The sequence below is a fragment of the Pezoporus wallicus genome, unplaced genomic scaffold (genome assembly GCF_028554395.1).
Source record: "Pezoporus wallicus isolate ANWC-B61680 ecotype Strahan unplaced genomic scaffold, APGP_CSIRO_Pwel_v1 contig_3952, whole genome shotgun sequence".
NCBI lineage: Eukaryota > Metazoa > Chordata > Aves > Psittaciformes > Psittacidae > Pezoporus > Pezoporus wallicus.
In genome coordinates this window covers 4,885,998-4,904,497 of record NW_026635034.1, presented here as the reverse complement: position 1 = coordinate 4,904,497, position 18,500 = coordinate 4,885,998, and the positions used below count along the sequence as shown (strand labels likewise).

Genomic DNA, 18,500 nt, shown 5'->3' with positions numbered 1-18,500 from the left:
ATTTCCCTTCTATAAATCATCTATTAAAGACTTTCAATACCTGATGAATCAGTGTTTCCAAAAGCTCAGCGGATGGAAGCTGGGTACCACATGGGTTGGATGGATTGAACCATGTTATGAAGTCACTGCAGCTCTCACACCCACAGCAGAAATACAAATAAGGATCCAACAACGCATCCCTGCAGCCTGCACAGGAGACACGAATCTCCTTTTCCCAGACTGAGCTGGGCTGTTGGCTCACGCATCGGACAGGGCCAGGCCAGCTGAGAGCAGTACTAGGGAGATGCAGCAAGAAAAACGTGAGCATGTGTCTGAAGGAGCACTGGTTGTCCTTCCTTTTGCTTCCCTATATGCTGTAAAGCAGTTGATACAAAGACAACATTCCAGCCTCAGTCTGCACTTAACTGTCCATGTTTAGCTAGTATATGTTGCTAGTGTAAGTCATAGAAACATAGAATGGTTTGGGTTGGAAAGGACCTCTAAGATCATTAAGTTCCAACTGCTTGCCATAGGCAGGGGTGCCTCACACTAGACCCTGTCACCCAATGCTCTGTCCAACCTGGCCTTGAACACTGCGAGGGATGGAGTATTTACCACTTCCTTGGGCAACCCATTCCAGGGCCTCACCACCCTCACAGTAAAGAACTTCCTTATAGTTAACCTGAACTTCCCCTGTTTAATTCCTAGCACTTTTCACCCTTGTGCCCAGTAGCCAGCAGCTCATAATGCCCGTCACTGATTTACACCACTTTTTTACAGCTGAACTACCGTTTCTAGTCTCTGATAGAGGGTCCTAGATGTTCTTAGGCTCTCACTTCAGCAACGTTTGATCCAGGATTATCCACACAATTTAAACTTTGGGAGATTGGAAGTGCTTTTCAGAACAGAACAGTCCATCAGTTTGCTCAACAGCTCTAAACAGTGACTTGCACAGCCATGTAGTTTTTAATCTTTTGTTAACAAGTAATACCACATGCTCCTCAAATGACTGAGAAGTAGTTATTTGATTTAGGACTCTCTCAAATTATAAGCAGCCCACAGTTAATTTAAATAGTGTATGTTGCATCTTTTTCTCAATGAAGATTAATGTTATTCTTGCCATGGGGCTATGTAAAAGGGAAACATTTGTGCAACAGCGATTTTTAACACTTTCCCCGGATTGATTTATGAGCTTGTTTTCAACTTTCTGGGCACCCATAAATGATGTCTTTAGACTTCTGAGGGAATACTGATGTCCAGTAATTTATGACTGGATAAAAGCAAGCGTGTTGAGGGAAGATTATTTGTCTCTTGACCATAACTGAGTGGGCAAGATAGAACAAATGAGTTTGCAGAAACTAAGCGGAGCCTAAAGATTTGAAGTCAATACAGAAAACAAATAAAATAAAACCCCACAAAACAACAACAAAACCCCCATACAACCAAACATCAAACAAACAAAGAAAACCACAAAAGTCGCAAAATCAAAATCCTCTTCCTTCTTCCAAAACCCCAAAACCAAACCAAAACGCCAGACAGACGGTGAAAAAATAAAGATTAAATCTGCCTGTGTGCTACAGGCCCGTAGGAGAAGTCATGCCCATAGGAAGCTGGAGTTACTGAAATAAAGTATTGATTTTCTGCTGAAAGAACTGTAAGTATAAAAGGACAATTAATTTTTAAATTAAGGTAACAGTCATATTATTGCTTTCTGGATATAGAAAGAAGCTCATCTGTCTATATCTATCTGCAACATTTGACTCTGTGTTCAGAGGCAGTGAAAGTTTAATCAAAACTAGATGGTTAAGGACATTAGAGTATGATTAGGTGTCCGGACTACTCTTTTATAGATTTGAACTTCGAAGTGAAGGTGAGTACATTTGACACACCCAGCACATACCTGAAGCAGCACTTCACATTCCTTCTTGGCCATTGACCTCTACTCCCTTACCTGAGCAACACCCTGTCCTGCTGGGATTTGGGGTCATTTTTGGCTTGTTCTTCTCTCCAGCCTTCACACCCTACATCTTAAAACTCCTTTCATACCAGCATCAGAGAGTAACCAGCTCTTCAGGCATCCTGAAAGCAACTAGGCAGTTTCTTACCATCCCACAGCATGAATTACTACAAGCTCCTCTCCTCTGGCTTTGATAAATGCCTTTCCCCAGTGCCTGTCACTTGGTCAACACCCAAATCCCCTTCAAAGATGAGAGAGGAGTCCTGCAGAGGCTGTCTGCAAAGTAAACCTCGCTGTCCTGCTGGTAACTCAAGGTGCTGGGTGCCTGGCATTGGGTCTCCAGACATTACCTGCCTCACCATGTGCTCTCCAGGCCAGATATTGTCTTGTCTTCACACTTAGACTCTAAGTTAAGTTCCCTAGAACAGTTGTGATCATTTTGGTCTATTGCTCATAAAGACCTCAGCGTGGTGGATGTGGTCCATGGCAATGTCCTAATGGCAGTATAAGCAATGAATAAAAGGAAGGTTCTGAGCAACATGAATTGATGAGTGGTGCTGCTCAGCAGGAGTTCTGGACTCTGGGCCACAAGAAATTTAAGTGTTAACAGAATCAAGTGGGGAAATGGGTTGGTCATCCAGCAAGTTTTCAGCATTTGCCTGGTTGAAATTGTTTTGTAAGCATGTAAAAAAGAATCTTAAATCAGAATGAAAATACCCAAATAATTAAATGTTTAATAATTAAATGTTAAGGGTGATGAGGCACTGGAATGGTTTGCCTGAGGGAGCTGTGAATGCTCCATCCCTGGTGGTGTTCAAGGCCAGGTTGGACAGAGCCTTGGGTGCCACGGTTTAGTGTGGGTTACCCCTGCCCATGGCAGGGGGGTTGGAACTGGATGATTTTAAGGTCCTTTCCAACCCTAACTATTCTATGTTTCTATGTTTTTAAGTTCCAGTTTATCAGTTCAGATCAATAGCTTTCACTTCTGTCCACTTTCCTCTGACAGGTTAAAAAAATCCAAAAGGTTATGCAGACTCCTAATCAGCATCAATTCAGACCTGGTCGCTATTTTACTATGAATTAAAAATGGGGGTTTTGCTTGTTTAAGAAGAAGTAAAGGTATGATAACTTTGACCTCAAGCATCAGTCTTTGTATCATAAATGCTCTTGTGGGGAATGTCTGACAAATCCATCTTGTGCATGACTGCATCCGATTGCCTCAGGCTGCCACTGGAGCAATTCCAACTGCTTAATGAATCCGTAACGCCCACATCCTGCATGATGAGCAATTGTGACTTTTCTGTTTCCAGAACACACCGGTGAGAAGAACTGCTTCCAGGTCTGGGTGGACGTGAACCTGAGTGGAGCCTGGACGCCGTTAAAGCCACACTAACTAACCCAACTTCTAAATTATGACTACAGTAAGGATTTTAACTCCACAATGCTGCTATGCTGGGTTGTGACAGGCTTCCTACCCAGGTCTGGAAGGTAGGGATCTGCTTGTATATATGAAATCTCATAGTTTCCCTTCCCTCCCCCTCCCTGCATATATGTTGTTTGGGAAAAGCAGTACGGAAGAAAATGTTTTGAAATAAGTCCTATGGGTTGGGATGAGTGGAAACATAACTAACCAGCATAGAAACTGATATGGTTTAGACCAGCTCTCTGCAATATATGCGGTACATTATTACCTTATATTTAAAGTGACAGTGCCAAGATTGCCAGGTCTGGAAATAAACCCCATGTCTTTTACAGTATTTTGAATAGGTAAGAATGATTGCAAAATACAGCTACACCATAGAGTCTGTGACAGAGCTGGTATACTAAAGAAGATGCCAACATCTCTCTGTCTGCTTGTGCCCATAGGGTCACAGAAAAAGAGAATATAGCCTCTCTTCTTTGGCAATCCCTCATGAAAAGAGGTCTGGGAAACACAAAACAAAGAGCAGAGCAAAGACCAAATGCTCAGGAGAGATTAATCATTGAGGTACCAGAGTTCTTTATCCCAAGGCCACGGTCCCTGGCTGTTCTTGCACATGACTGCCAGGCTGCAGGTTTTCCTGACTGCTAGAATGGCCAGAGAAGAACAAGTCTGGGGGACCAGCACATCAGAACTAGGTGATGCTGACCCCCCTGAAGAGATACAGCTGCTTCCTGGTCCTGACCCTCTGTGATCCACAAAGGAGCAAGGGCACAGAGTCACTTTTGGTACTGAGTTACACTGCCCACCACTAGCCAGCACGGCTTCATCCCTTGAATGGTGAGTGTGCCTGCAGCACCCATCTGTTGTCATGGGAGTTAAAGGGGGAGAGACTGTATTGAAACACCCAAGATTTACAGAAGATTTACTCAGGACCGCTAAACTCACTAATAGTTTGAATCAGGGATTACCCTTCTGCATCTGTTGCCTTTGTTTAAACCACATTATGTTTTCAACAAATCTGAAGAAATTGAAAGAAAAATACAATTATACAGTTTGGTAGTGACAAGCTAGGGGAAAAAAAAAAAAAAAAGTAATTTTCTGCAATTCAGCTATTCAGAGTAAAGTTGATCATTCAAGTGTGAAACTTTATAATTGTTCCTGCTAACCTTTTTCCCCCCTACATACATATGCTGTCAACATCAGCTGTGCTAGTAAATAAGAGCAAAGCAGCCAGCCAACCAGTCTGTAGCCAGGGTGAGAGTTATTTGCAATAACACTGATGGATTTCACAAGCTAGACTATTATCTGCAAATCCATTCTGCTAACGTACACAGCACATCCCCCCAGTGGCTGAGACAGATGATAGAATGTGCAGGCAGAGCCTCCTCCAGTACAGACCAACCCTGCTTCAACCTGTAAGACACTTGGACACCCCGTTACAAGCCTGGCTGTACCACTGGGCACCAAGAAAGTGAAACGAGAGGTTGAGACTGGCCAAGGAAATGGCAAATAAGCAGAGCAAGTTGTCCAGCTGTCACAGAGATGGAAGACCACAAGTACCCTACAGACGGTGGGGAGCAGCTCTACTCTCCCTCACTCACGTATGGGGACACATCATTGCCATGCAGAAGCCCCAGCTGTCTGTGCTGGGAGATGCAAGACATATTGGATATTCACATGGGAACAACCTTGTTTCCTTCCGTATGCACTGGGGTATCTGCAGGCAGATCCCTATCTGCAGTGGTGCTAATGGGTTTTTAGGAACTAATACTCAAACAGCATGTTCACGATAAAACCAGAGAGCTAGACTTTCTCAAGAGGAATCAGTCCTGGTGAATACATGCAAATAACTCCTTTCACATTTGGGGACCACCTCTTGCTGTTCCCCAGATGCCTGATCTAGAACAGTGGTGCATTCCAGCAATAACAAATTAATTTGGAGACAACTGCCTCAGACACAACCCCATTCCAGCACCTAGATCTGTTCAGTGCCAGTAACAGTCTGTACACTGCCAAGCCCAATGAAACTGGATAACTGCAGTAACTAACTGTGCAAAACACCACCAAATGCATTCTGACACCTAATCCACCGTGCTGCTCAGGTGAGCACGAGCATTATGTTGGTGCAGCTCTGGCAGGCTGGACCTAAAGAGGAGGCTTCCCCTCTGACAGTGCTGGTGCACAAACAGATTCAAATGAGCAGTCAAGCCATGAGCAAGGAGACAACATGGAAAGCCAGAGCCTTCTAGCCGGAGCCAAGTGACAGGTTCTCTATCAGTAATGACAACGCAGAATAGCAGGCAGCATAGAAACGTTATAGAGTTCACTGGGAGAGTAGGAAAAGGGAAGATGTGATTTGTACCACCTCATACATGCAGATTTTGGGAAAACTTATTTATATTCCCACTGAAAATGCTCACTTTTTAGTAAAACAGATCAACTTAAACATGAAACCATTAGATTCAAGCTGTGACTGCAATTTCCTGTGCAAGCTACAGCTCAGATGACAAGCTTTCGCTCTGCTCTTTGGGTAAAGCTTTCTGCCTGGCATATCCTTGCCATAACATGATTTTCCCTTCCTGTAGGAGAGGGGGCTGCATGACACCTCGGGTGTTTTACAGGAAACATCCTGGGGGCAGAGGCAAACAGAAGGATGCGGCACTTAAACCACAGCTCCTGTGAGATTGTGATGACATTTAGAAGAGAAATCTCTCCAAGGGATGGATCTTTACTTGAAACCTCTGAGCATTTTCTCAGCAAATGATTCATGTTCTACAGGGAAGTACCTTGGATTGAGAATGCAGGTTTTCATCAAAAATCAGTGCTGATGGAAATTACCAGGGAGTTCTGATATTCTTCAAGAGGTAGTTTAGTGTGAAATAACAAGGTACAATAGGCAGAACGTCAGAAGGGGAAAAAAAAAAAAAAATCAGATCCACCCTCGTTGGACCTTCACAAGAGTTACTTCAGGAAGGACTGGGCTACAGTAGGAGTTTTGGTAACTTTTTTCCCTTTGCTCCACAAAAAGAAAAAGCATCCACACTTAATACTCAGCCTTGCTGGCAGCCCTGACTTCAGTCCTCAAATTAGAAACTGTAAGATCTGTTGGCTGGTGAAATAGAGTAGTAATAGCATCTTCTGGGAATAACAGACCTCTGATCAGGTCAGGTGAGCATTACAAGCCTTACGCCTCACTGATTTCTTATAGAAGCCCATGCTTGCTGGTCCAGCCTATGGATGTGACTGGTAAATACATGCAATGTCTGCTTGGTTTTATTCGCTTTGTGTCACCAGCTTCTCTTTCATCTCCCCACTGCAGGACTGGCTGTCATGGTAATTTCTGTGCTTTCAGGAAATTAAAAAAACCTGCCGTCCTTGTGCTTAAAATAGACCAGAGCCCAGCTGATTGGTACCTGCCCTGCAGCATCTAGGAGGTACTGAGATTGGAGAACAACCTGGAAAACAGTAAATTATGAGACAGAGGAGTTGTGAGCTTTTAAAAATACAATTGACAGGGCACAAAAGTTCAGGAGTCACTGGGACACCCAGTCCCAGTGCCCAGCTGGCACTGCACGATGCTGCAGGAACATGATGATCCAGCCAGATGTGAACCACTACTGCAATAGTCCTGCCAGCAGCATCAGCTCACTGGAAATGTAACGAAGAAAACTTGGCTGTCTAGATAAAACCAGTACCTGGGATTTCCTCACTGCATTAATGGAGTTACAGACAGCAACTGGACCATTTGACACCCAAGTTTCACCTAGTTCTCCCTATGGTTCAATATTTTTTCTTTCCCATCTCTCTTCTCCAAATGGAGGAGGGATCAGTTCTGAGATTGATTACTGCATTTGATGTAACATTTTTGTTGTTTGTTTTAAAAAGGCATTCTATATCCCTGCTCTTTTACAGTAACAACCCTCAACACTTGTTCCTCCCACCTTGACCAAAGGTGGATGTCAGGAAAAATTTCTCCCATCCTTGCTCAGTGACACAATTCCATGAGTCAGGTTAGTTCTGCTCCTTCAACATCATCATACAAAGCAGTTTGTGTTAGCAGCTAATGAACTTGCCAGAGGCAAGCTTGAAAGAGGCAGAAGGGAGTCAATCTTTGCTGGAGCCATTTTGGTTACAGATCCAGATAATGAGGTCAGAAGAGACCTTCAGCTATGCAGACATCTGCATCAAATAAGATAACCCTTGTACTCATCACATAAGCACCTGTATCTCAATGGGTGTTAAAACATACACTTAAAGATACTGCTCCTAAAATCATTCTATTGCCTGAAGAACCTGTGAGTACCAAAGATTAAATGTTATGGAAAATAAGCTCACTTAATTTTCACTTTGCTTTGTGCCAGCGAGAGACAGGGAATGTTGGGACAGAGAGGAAAATTGGGGTAGAAACAGTCTGCTCTGCCATTTGCCTGCTCTTTCACACTAGCAGAGAAGGGAAAATATTTTTATGATTAGGAAATGCTGAGACAAGAAAAGCATCTATACCTCTTTCAAGAGATGATATTTCAAATGGATAGTGTTCATTCACCACTCTTTCTCTTTTCTTTGTTAACATCTCTTTTTATTGTTTAATATTTTAGCAAGTAGCATTCATGGGCTAAATTAAAGTGGAGATGAGATTTCTCTTGTTCACAGCTCTCAGTTTCCTGAGCCAGGACTTTTCCAGCACATCAATTTCCCTACAAGGATAGATCACACAGATTTTCTGTTTCTAATTCTACCCCTAAGTTTCCCCACATTCAGGAGCAGCCATCACTTCTGTCCGACACTGTGTTTGTTTTGCAGGTGGTCGATGATGTTAGGAGTAAATATAAACCCAGATGAAGAGTGGCATAAGAAATGGATGGACCAACCCCAGAGCCTGTGTACGTTGATGTGGACAAGGGACTGACGTTGGCATGTTTCGTCTTCCTCTGCCTCTTCTTGATTGTGATGATTATTCGCTGTGCAAAAGTCATCATGGACCCTTACAGTGCCATCCCTACATCTACATGGGAGGAGCAGCATCTAGATGACTGAAAGGACTTCAATACACAGAGCCATGAAATGCTGCAATCCAGGAGGCCTTTTCCCACTGGGAAGGCTAACACACAAACACCCGTTTTCAGATATGCAGGGCAACAGCAATATCTCTAAGAGCACATAGTGTAAATGATTCTTGCTCAACAGATCAGGTTATCAGCAAGCCATTCTGGCAACACAGTTTAATACTATGCAGCAATCTTTATTTTACTGAAAACAGTTATCATTGTAACTCAAGTAGCACAAGACTCTTCAGACTTTGCCTAATACAGCTCTTAGTCTAGCACAGTTTGTCCCCCCCTCAGTACCTCCCACAAATCCAGGACAACCATCAGAATTTGGAAAAGCAACAAGAACATTGTGTCTTCCCTGGAAATGGATTGCTTCAAGAATCTTCCTCAATCATCATATTTGTGTTTCGAAAAAGGTCCAGATTTTATAATTTTGTATCCCAGAGCATCACGAAGTTAGAAGCACTAAAGCATGTCTGGTTAAGGAGGGTTATACAGGCAAATTTATTCTCAATTCACTTGGTTCTGCACATACACTCCTTACCCCACTGCTGCTGTATTTCCAGTGATCAGGATACAGAAACACTTGGACTATAGATCCCAAGGGGGTCATGGTCTACTGCTGACCCTGTAGCATCACCTCACTCTCCTACTCATGCAAAAACTAAGCATATCATCTGCCATGGGTCCATGGATTACCCAGATATGTCAGACCACTTACTATGAGCTTGGTAGCCACCAGAAGTCCATGGAATAGAGCTTGGACACTGCTGGTTTCAACTATATAGAAACTGCTATGATTTTCAAAGAGAGATTCCACATGCAACTCCACCCATCTTTTGTTTGAGGTGCACTTCAATGGATGAGACATAAATAGGATGACAAAGACAATAAGCAAAGGGACATTGCTCCTAGCTTTGTCACTCAGACAGACTCCTCAGCATAACAGTTATAGTAATATACAATAATATGCATTCTACCTCGGAGAAATCCAGCACCTTCAAAAGAAGAATTTTCCCACAAACCTGTAAGGTGAATAGCTGCACATTTCCTCCTCTATATTCATTAAGACATCCATTATGCAAGAAAACATAAGTGAGCATGGGAGCTTTGGAAAATTAGTATTTACCTTACATAGAGTGGGAATTGAGGAATTCTTGTGTCCTCTATTCCCCAAATTCTAAGGTTTGCTCACAGCTGCCTTTATTAGTGGCTACATGTTTGGCTTGCAGTTTTGTAAGGAGTTGCTGAAGCAATACAGAGTAGGTACTGCAACCGCAACAGCATCATGAGCAGACAAGACTTGAAAGCACAAACCTGCAAGAAGGGCATTTCACTGTTTCTCCTCCTCCTTACCATCGTACTTGACCTCTAGGTTCTTGCCATAAGACGATGCACAGTGGATGAGAAAGGTGGAAAAAAACATGTTGTGGCAAGGAATCAGGATGTAGACTTCATAGGTTTCTATTCTCATCTCTGACATATTTGTTTGATAATTACAAAAGTCACTTCTTCATCTATCTCAGTCTACTGATAGGCGAAATGGGTACAACAATACTATCTTGTCTCACCTTGTTTTGTCTGTCCCATGATGCCAGAAAGCACTTGGAGATCCTTAGATAGGGACACAGAAATAAGGTACTGATCTACAACTCCTCCTGGTGAAACTAATGGGGAAGTTCCGATTTTTGTATACAGCAAGGGAAATTAACCCCGAGGAGAGGACCTGTCCACACCTCCACTTACTCTCTCATTAAGATTGCAGTATTTGAGTCAAGCTACATGGCAGCTGGTTTAGTTACTTATTCCATTGATTTCAGAGGACAGTCTGGATTTAAGGTGCTCAGCACTGTGATTACAGAGATCCCAAAACAACAGGCTATAAGGCATGGGAAGGTTTATGTATGGATCTTTTGCACTGCACAATTTTTCTAATCTCTGTTGTAGGAGATCCCATTCAGGAGGCAGCGGCTTTGATCCTGGCTTTAATGCTGCTATTCTCTAGCAAGAGACCTCTCCTGCCTCCATTACCCACTGCAGATTGCTCATCAGGCAGTTATTTAGCCTCAGTGTCTGCTAGCCAGTTAATCCCAGTAACTGAGGATTTTTTTCAGGCACCAATGTTCACCATACTTCGAACAAACACATTAATCTCTCTTAGTCACGAGTGTGTCTATCTGTACTATAAGAATGGATGCCCTAGCTTGAACACTGCTTCTGTTCCCTGGGCTAAAGTTTAGAACCCAGTTGTTGTCATTAAGCCTTGTATCCCACCAGGGTACTGTGGGGCTACTTATAGAATAAACAAAACAAATGTATTTCCAGGCTAGAGACACTTTCAGTTTGCAGGTCATCTGGCAGCATTCACAGCCGATGCAGAACAAGAGCAGAGCTTGTTATTACACCTCCCAAAGGCTGTCCTCCACCCAGTGTTTACCTGCATGCAGAACTCTTTGGCTTTGTCTGACATCACTGATAAGCCCTGTTCAGCCAAGGACTTACACACGTGCTTAAATTTAAGCCCCTGAGGAGGCTGCCTGACTACCCCGGACCTAGGGTCAACCACATGCAGTGCCCTTGGCAGGGCAGGGGCAGCAATGCACAGTCCTTGTGGAGCAAAGCCTGTGTGAGAACAAAGGGTTACAGATGCTGGGGAACTGTTTTCTAATAAAAAGGCACTTGTCTTCCTGGCACAGCCCATCAAGTCCATCCTTCTGTGGACAAAAAAGTTCTCCATAAATATCTACTGATTCGTGTCCAATCTTTTCACACGACTGTGTAAATATCAATGCAATTGTTTTTATACAGGTAATGTAAATGCATTCTAATATCTGCCTTCCTCCAAGGGTTACAATCACACAACCTCACCACTCTTCAACCAAAAGCAATACTAATCATCATGCTGAAAGCAGAAATTCTATCCTCCTTGAGTTTGGAGCTGAGACTTGCCCACCTGAGGTGCATCATAGCAGCTTCCATCTGATGCCAACCCCACAAGCCCATCCAGCAAAGCTGCACCCACAGCCAGTGGAAGGACTGTTTTAGCAGGGGCTGCATCACCAGGCTTGGTAGTAATTTCAGCTGCATGCAACAAGTGCCTCTGCTAGTTTTGTTCTTTTTTAATCATTGCCATACTACCAGCAATTGCACTCAAAGAAAATAACTCAAACTTGTTGCAAATGTATTTATCTAAGACAATAAATAGCTTTGAATGGAAAACCATCTTCTTGTCTCCGTCATAAAATACACCCACAACACAACAGTATGATTTTCAATGAAGATATACATTATTGACAGCCCTCCTTGGAGGGTGAGAGCAGAGACCTGCTGCCTGTGTAGCAGCACCACTACAAGCTGTCAGGAGCTCAGAACAGAGCTCCAGGTACAGCAGCCCCTCCACAGTGGCTATTTTAGGCTACTCCCTTGGTCAGGAAGAGCACTGAGCTGAGGTTCAGTTCAGTAGGGAACTGTAGCATGCCGTTTCAGCAATTCATTATCAGTAACAGATTGCATACCAAAAGAAACAGGGCCACTGAGACTGAAATCCCTCCTGCTAGCAACTGAAAATGAAGAGCGTGGAGCATCTGTGAGGTCCCTTTGAAGAAGCCACAGAATATGGGATATGCTGAGTAAAAAGCACCCAGGGTACTCCTCCTCTTGAAAAAGATGAAGAGATAAATAGCTAATTCTTTCATCTTGTAAAAGGACTCTGTTGCCCGAAAGCTGGGGGCTTCATATATCTGCTTGTCCCTGCAGCGAGTCCTCTGGCAGAAGGACCTTTGCGCCTGAAACCCAGTTTGCCACAAAGACAAAACCCCACTGATAAATTGTTAACTCTGTCCTAGTCAGGAGCAGAGGTTGGATTCTTTATGCTGTTTTCAGAGCAACTGCTACGGCTAATGTAAGAGCACACCTGAACTGAAGCCAGCAGTGGCTGAACTTGGGCAGACACCATGGAGAACTGCAAACAGAAAGGTTACTTCTGAAAGAAACAGGGACTGATGCTAGCCAGGGAACCACACAAGCGATGCTGCTGCACTCTGTGCTGTCCAAAGGTGTCTCCAGCTTGCTGGGTGATTACAAGTCTCAGTGGGTAACTTCAATTCACATTACTAGAGCTCAGAAGTCAACACAGGACTGGATAAGGAAAATGCTGTTCTCAGACTCCAGCAGTTTCCACACAGGGAGGCACACACAGGGAGGGTGGTGAGGACAGCAGACCTCAGATACTTAACTGATTCACTTTAGAAGCCAGTGCTCCAGAAAACAGATTGACCGTATGAGAAATGAAGGCAGGAAATTCCAAGACAGCCCCAATTTAAACTTTCATAGAGCAAGACTGATGCTAATCCTCTGTGCTACCTGAAGCTCGCATGCAGTCCCCTGCTAACAGTGATAACTGAGCCTACAGACCTTGAGCCTCTCCACCCAAAGAGACCCGAGGACAGCAGCGACACCATGACCTGCATGTGGACTGTACATTACTGCTGGGGCAAGGAGTCATCCCAAAGGAGCAGCCATCCCTGTAGTTTTACATCTCTGAGGACAACACGTCAACGCATGGAGTGACACCCATGCACCAGCTCCCCTGCTTTCCACACAACCCAGCTCAGTGCTGGCCCATGGCAGTGCTGTGTCTGCACCAGCCATCATCAGCACAGCAGCACCATTGCAATGGCTTCAGCTAGGCACCCATGGTGTGAAAAAACTGCTAAATGCAGGATGGGAAATACAAATTCATCTTCTCCCTTTCCTTACCTGCTGTCTCTGACCTTGTCCGCCCAGATCTGCCAGGCTTCAAACCACTTCTCTTAGCTGTCATACAGTCTTAAGTCTCGGATGATTTGAATTAAATAAAGGATATTAAAATCCCCAACTTTAACCATGTCTTAATACTGCAATGAGAATTCTTGAGTTCAGTCAAGAATTTTGCATTTGCACTTTCTTATTTTTGTAAAATATTTGTTTTCATTAAAAATGATTGATAGCCTTTGGCTACCACCCCTTCCTGCAAACCAGGAGGAAAACACTGCTCACACATACATTTCTAAAGCAATGCAGTCTCAGATTTCTGGTTACATTTATTCTCAGGGTTCAATTCAATCCACAACGGGGTTAGGAAATGTTGAATGGTACACTTGTTAGTTACAGAGCTCCATGTTTTGTACTGGGACTTGTCCAGGAAGCTCCTAGAGGGGAAATCAGAAATCAATCAAAAATGTTCTAAGATTGCATGAAGTGTCCTGAAGCCATAAGGAAAGTGAAGTTTTGAAAAACATTTTATATTTAAGACTAATTGGATTTCTCAAAAAAGTAGAACAAATGAAGTGCCCAAAAGGAGTAAGCAGGCACCAGAGCCAGGCACCCCACTGGCCCCAGAGGCACCCCTAGAGCAGGGTCCTGGGACACAGCAGCCCCAAGGCACCCACTGTTCTGCAAGGCAGTGGATCTGCTTCACATCTGAAACACATCTGCCCTGGATCCAGCACACAGCAAGGAGGGAGACAAGGAACCTTCCCTGCACCTGCAGCTCCCAAGCGGTCGCTTAATATTCACTGACAAAGGTGTGGATACTACAAGCTGACCCAAAGGGTTCTTGGATGTTACCAGGGACTCCTTTCCTACAGCATTACCCTTAAACGTTACCTGTGTCTACTCCCAGCTCTGGAAAAGCTGCCAATTAGATAACATGGAGCAAATAGAGTAAAAAATAGGAGGCAGAGGTCTGTAATTTAAAATTTCATGGAAAACCAAACACACATGCAACAGAGAAAGCATTGAGGTGAAGATGTGCTTGGGAATGAGGGGCCACAGCAGACCTGTATGGGACAGCATGGTGTCAGTACCTCAGCACGTCCTTCACATACTTGCAAAGACTTCAATCAATTTTAAAATCCCAGAAATAGTCTCCTTTCTCACTAAAGCAGCAACTGTATGGGCATCCTGAACAGAACCAGCAATCAAGCCTGAGGAATGGCCTCCTGCCTTACTGCTTAAAAGCAAAACCAATGTGAATACCCCCTAAGAGCCCTGTCCCTCTCAAAGTCACTACCTCAGCCCCCAATAGCTACTGAAAGAGCATTTTACTTTGAGTTATTACTGCCTGGTTAATGAAGGAATTATAAATATTGCTGACCCAAATGTTTTCATCAAAACTGATTCTTTTTCCTTGATACCGCATCCTTTTTCTAATTAGAATCTCTACAGAAAACTACTTTTGGTGAAGAATACCAGCATTTCAGACAGAAAATCCATTGTTTCCTTTAAACTCTGAAATGTGCTTTAGGGCATTTTTTCCCATGCTTTTCTTTTGACACTTAATTATACACTATTACAAATTATACCCAGCTTTTTCATTACACACCAACCAGATAATGCTTTGATCTATAAGAAAACACATCTCAAACAGTATCAGAGGCTGCCCTTAGTCTTCTTACCAGCAAAATAACAAAACCAGATGAAGCATCAGGCAGCATGATCCAGTGCATCTACAGCCACCCTGTGACAAGGCAGTACAACACAGGAGCACCTCCTCCATCCCTCCCAGACCTTGCATCCAGTGTTACTCACAGCCAGGATCGCTGCACTCCAGCACAGGTCACTGCTGACTTCTGTTGAGCATGAAACAAGAAGGGTTCTCCAGGAAAGCACAAGAGCTGTGGTTTCCATCTTGATGCACATTTACAATTCCCCTGGTCAGAAAAGCAGGATCTTTCTTCCCACCCAACGTTTTGTGACTCTGAATGAGGCCTCCCAGGGAGCTGACACAGCAGAAAGGTGTTATTTTTCCTGCAGGCAGGAAGGATTCCAAGGAGGAATTTCTTGTCCTACACCCACGTCACAAACCCGGGTGTAGAGGAAAAGGAGCTCCAGGTTTGATTTTATATTTTTTTTCTCATTTCTGCTGGAAGGCAGGGTATGAGCAAACTGAAGAAAACAGATCTAAATCAAATTGAACTTAATAACCTCTAGAAGCAGGGAGAGCCATGCTCAAATCTAACTGCAACAAAAGCTTCCAGAAGGAGAAGGGAATCCCTTGTAGAGAGGGTCAACCCAATCGAAATGGCACTTCAAAAGTAAACTTCCCTAAATATCAGGTCTACACATGGAGCTGAGAGACCCCAAATTGAAGCACCCTCCTGATCCAAGAGCCTCACTTTTACATCCCTACTCAGCTCTACCCTCCTCCTGTAAACACTTTCCCCCAAACCAGTAGAGAGCTCCATAACCTTCAATTCAAAGGCCAAAGGTGCAAAGTGGAGGCAGCTGCCCTAGATGAGGTGGAATGAGCAGGAGGGGCTCAGAGCACCTGAGTACTTCCCCAGTCTTGTGCTGGAGGCTGCAGTGCTGCTAGCCCTAGGCAAGAGCAATGCTATTTGAAGGGCAGCACTGCACGTTGCAGCATAGATAGAGGCTTTGTGTGCTCCTTGACACAGGGATAAGAATCAGTAGTGCTGGTGGCTCCAGCCTTGCTGTGTTGGGCAAGGGCAGCCCAGCTATGAGCTCTTCTCCCCATTGCCCACATGAAGCCTACAACCTTGTTCTGGGGGTGAAAAGAAAGTGGCCTTGGGCATAAAAAAAAAAAAATTTATATCTTTTCTTAGCATCTCCTGGCTTTTTGGCCCTCATCCACACAGCAGATGTCTCTGAGCTCTGTCCTGAACAAGGTTTTGGCCTTTCTCCAGCTCACCTCAGAAACCTGCTCTCAGGGATGTATCTGAGCTCCTTTCCAGAAAACCTCCACCTTCTTGGGAACTCGAGACTTCTCCAGATGTTCCCAGGTTGGAGGAGTTCAGCCCTGTCACCTTATCACCTCCCACCATCCCCAGCCTGGTGCCGGGATGCTTGGCCATGCACTGGGGGTTGTGGTCCCAGAACGAGAAGCGTGGCCACTACAGATGCAGGGCCACCCTCCACCCTCAGGGCTGAGGCTGCTCTGGGTTAGGAGCCAGCCTGAGGGTATTTGTGTCTGGGTGCCTGCATCCTGCCCGGTTTGGTTTGCAGCAGGGCTCAGCACCACTGACCTTCCTGCCTGTCTGAGCAAGGAGCCTGATTTCTGCTGGTTGGCAGCAATGCAGCATCAGTTGGCTCTTTGGGAGAGGAACTCAGTGCCTGTGTACAGGACTCACTTTTACCTTGCACAAAGCTAGGGAAGAGCCCTATGGATATAATAGTTCCTGTAAGTATTCCTACACCCAGAAAGCACTGACACTGCAGTCCTTCCTGGCTGCAAAATATCTTGCATCAAGGTCAAAACCCAGGACTAATGACACCCTGCTCTGACATCAGCCCCTGGCTCTCTATGGGTGCACCCTCAGGCACTGCATTTCCAGCACATCAGATACAGCAAGGTACAACATGGATGGTGCTTCTGCAAAGAAATTTCTCCATTGGATAAATGCTTTCTGCATCCTCCTGCTGCTGCCAGGGGTAAAGCCAGGCTGTGCTCAGAGCAACCACATGAGTTATTTCTAAATCCAAGAGGGAAGGTATCAACTTGTGGTCGTCCTTTGAGATAAAAGATAGCACAAAGCATCCTATAAATTGACAGTAGAGTCAGAGTACATTAAGTAAATATCTGCCTATTTGCTCAGCTCCAAGTTTCCACAAGAGCCTGAAGGGGAAATAGCTTTTCCTTGATAAATAACCATGAGCCACTGTTTTCCTGGCCAGGTCATCCCTCCTGGTGATAGTGGAATGTCTTCGCTTTAAAATTTAAGTTGATTTAGGGCTGATCCTCCAAGTATCATTCTTTAAAGGGACTATTGTTATTGCGCACTGGAAGATAGCCCGTTTCAGCAAACATGCCCCATTAGCAGTGATTTATCTGCACTGTCACATTTTTTCATTAATCTTCATTTCAAATTCATTTTTCTCTCCCACACAGCCAAGAAATTCACATTCCTGACCGGCACCAGGTGCTCCCTAGGATTACATCAAACACCCCATGGCCCACAGCAGCAAAACTACCTGGCAAACCTTGGGAAGAGCAATAGGAAAGCAGCAGCTGCGCTCTTACCGTTGTCGCTGCACAAAGCCGGCAGCCTCATCAGGCTCTTCACTTTGAGGACCAAGCAAATATTTAACAAGTACCCCTTGCACTGTACCAGAGTTCATTATCCAGTCTCCTGAGCTCCTCCAGTCAGTAATATCCTCTAATTGATGTGATTTGGCACTTGGCCATAGGCAAATTGATTTGTAGACCAGCGGGAGATGGCAGATGCCCTTTACACTTGAGAAAAGTGGCATGTGGGTTTGTTTACCGCCTGCTGCAAGGGGATGCCACTGCAAGAGGTGCCTTTTAGGAGTGCAGGAAGCAGGTCTGCCTCCTTGGTGTGCTCTGACCACAGCCACTATCAGATGACAAGTTGTGACTGCTTGGGTATCACTCCAGCCATGAGGTTCACCCTCCCTCCTTGATCCCTGGGAGGCTGGTGCACAGGGTGAGGAAAATGGGGAATTCCCTTCTCTAAAAGTAGGTAAGATGCATGAGGTATCTCCATGCCCTCTTCTGAAGGGTGCTCCAACACAGGGTCCCTCTCAGGGCTGGCATTGATCTTGGTTCTGGGGTATGGGGAGTTGCCTCTGCTTGAGTAAGGGCAGGAGGAGTAAGGACAACTCGCCTGCTCTCAGAGCAAAGGGAGGCTGCAGCCTGCTGGGGTTTAGTTCCAGGAACCCACCAGTGCTGCAGTGCAAGGGCTGAACTCCAAAGCCTGCATAGGTTTTCTTTCCAAGATGCAGGAGTTCAGTGCTGAGCCTTCTTGGTCATTGTTAGTCATTTATAGGTGGATTGCTTGGGGTTTTGGTACCATACAATTTCTGCTTTCACTGTTTTCAAAGGTTGTTGGTTTATCCACTACTTTTTTTGTTTTGCTTTCACGCTTTCAGTTATATTATCATGCGTGCAAATTGCTTTGTTACAAATTAATGTAGGGCATAGTCATGTAACTCTTTTACTCAAGATGCTCTATAAGTTTTTAGCATTCGTATGCAACTTGGCTTCAAGATTTTACCTCCAGCATATTAATACTGCAGCAAAAGGAAGTCAGCATGCAATCCCAGCTGTTATCATCAGCCCAGTACTCTGAAT

The 18,500-nt window shown here is 44.5% G+C and overlaps 1 protein-coding gene and 1 long non-coding RNA gene across 3 annotated transcripts in view; one reads left to right on the top strand and one right to left on the bottom strand.

Annotated features, from left to right (window-relative positions):
- CTXND1 (cortexin domain containing 1) overlaps positions 1-9,705 on the top strand; it is a 34,903-nt gene extending 25,198 nt beyond the window's left edge. Inside the window, exons 2-3 of the mRNA XM_057427021.1 lie at positions 3,247-3,424; positions 8,163-9,705. Coding sequence (XP_057283004.1) covers positions 8,217-8,396 — 180 coding nt within the window. The 5' untranslated portion in view covers positions 3,247-3,424; positions 8,163-8,216 and the 3' untranslated portion in view covers positions 8,397-9,705. The remainder of the gene's footprint in view (positions 1-3,246; positions 3,425-8,162) is intronic.
- Positions 1-15,753, bottom strand: part of LOC130608806 (uncharacterized) — a 38,336-nt gene extending 22,583 nt beyond the window's left edge. Inside the window, exons 1-2 of one of the 2 annotated variants that reach the window (XR_008974649.1) lie at positions 15,640-15,753; positions 14,981-15,171 (exon numbers count right to left, since the gene is read on the bottom strand). This is a non-coding gene — a long non-coding RNA (uncharacterized LOC130608806). Of the gene's footprint in view, positions 1-14,980; positions 15,172-15,376; positions 15,441-15,639 lie in introns of those variants that run through there. The other variant, XR_008974651.1, reaches the window with a different exon arrangement.
- Positions 15,754-18,500: the final 2,747 nt, after the last annotated feature.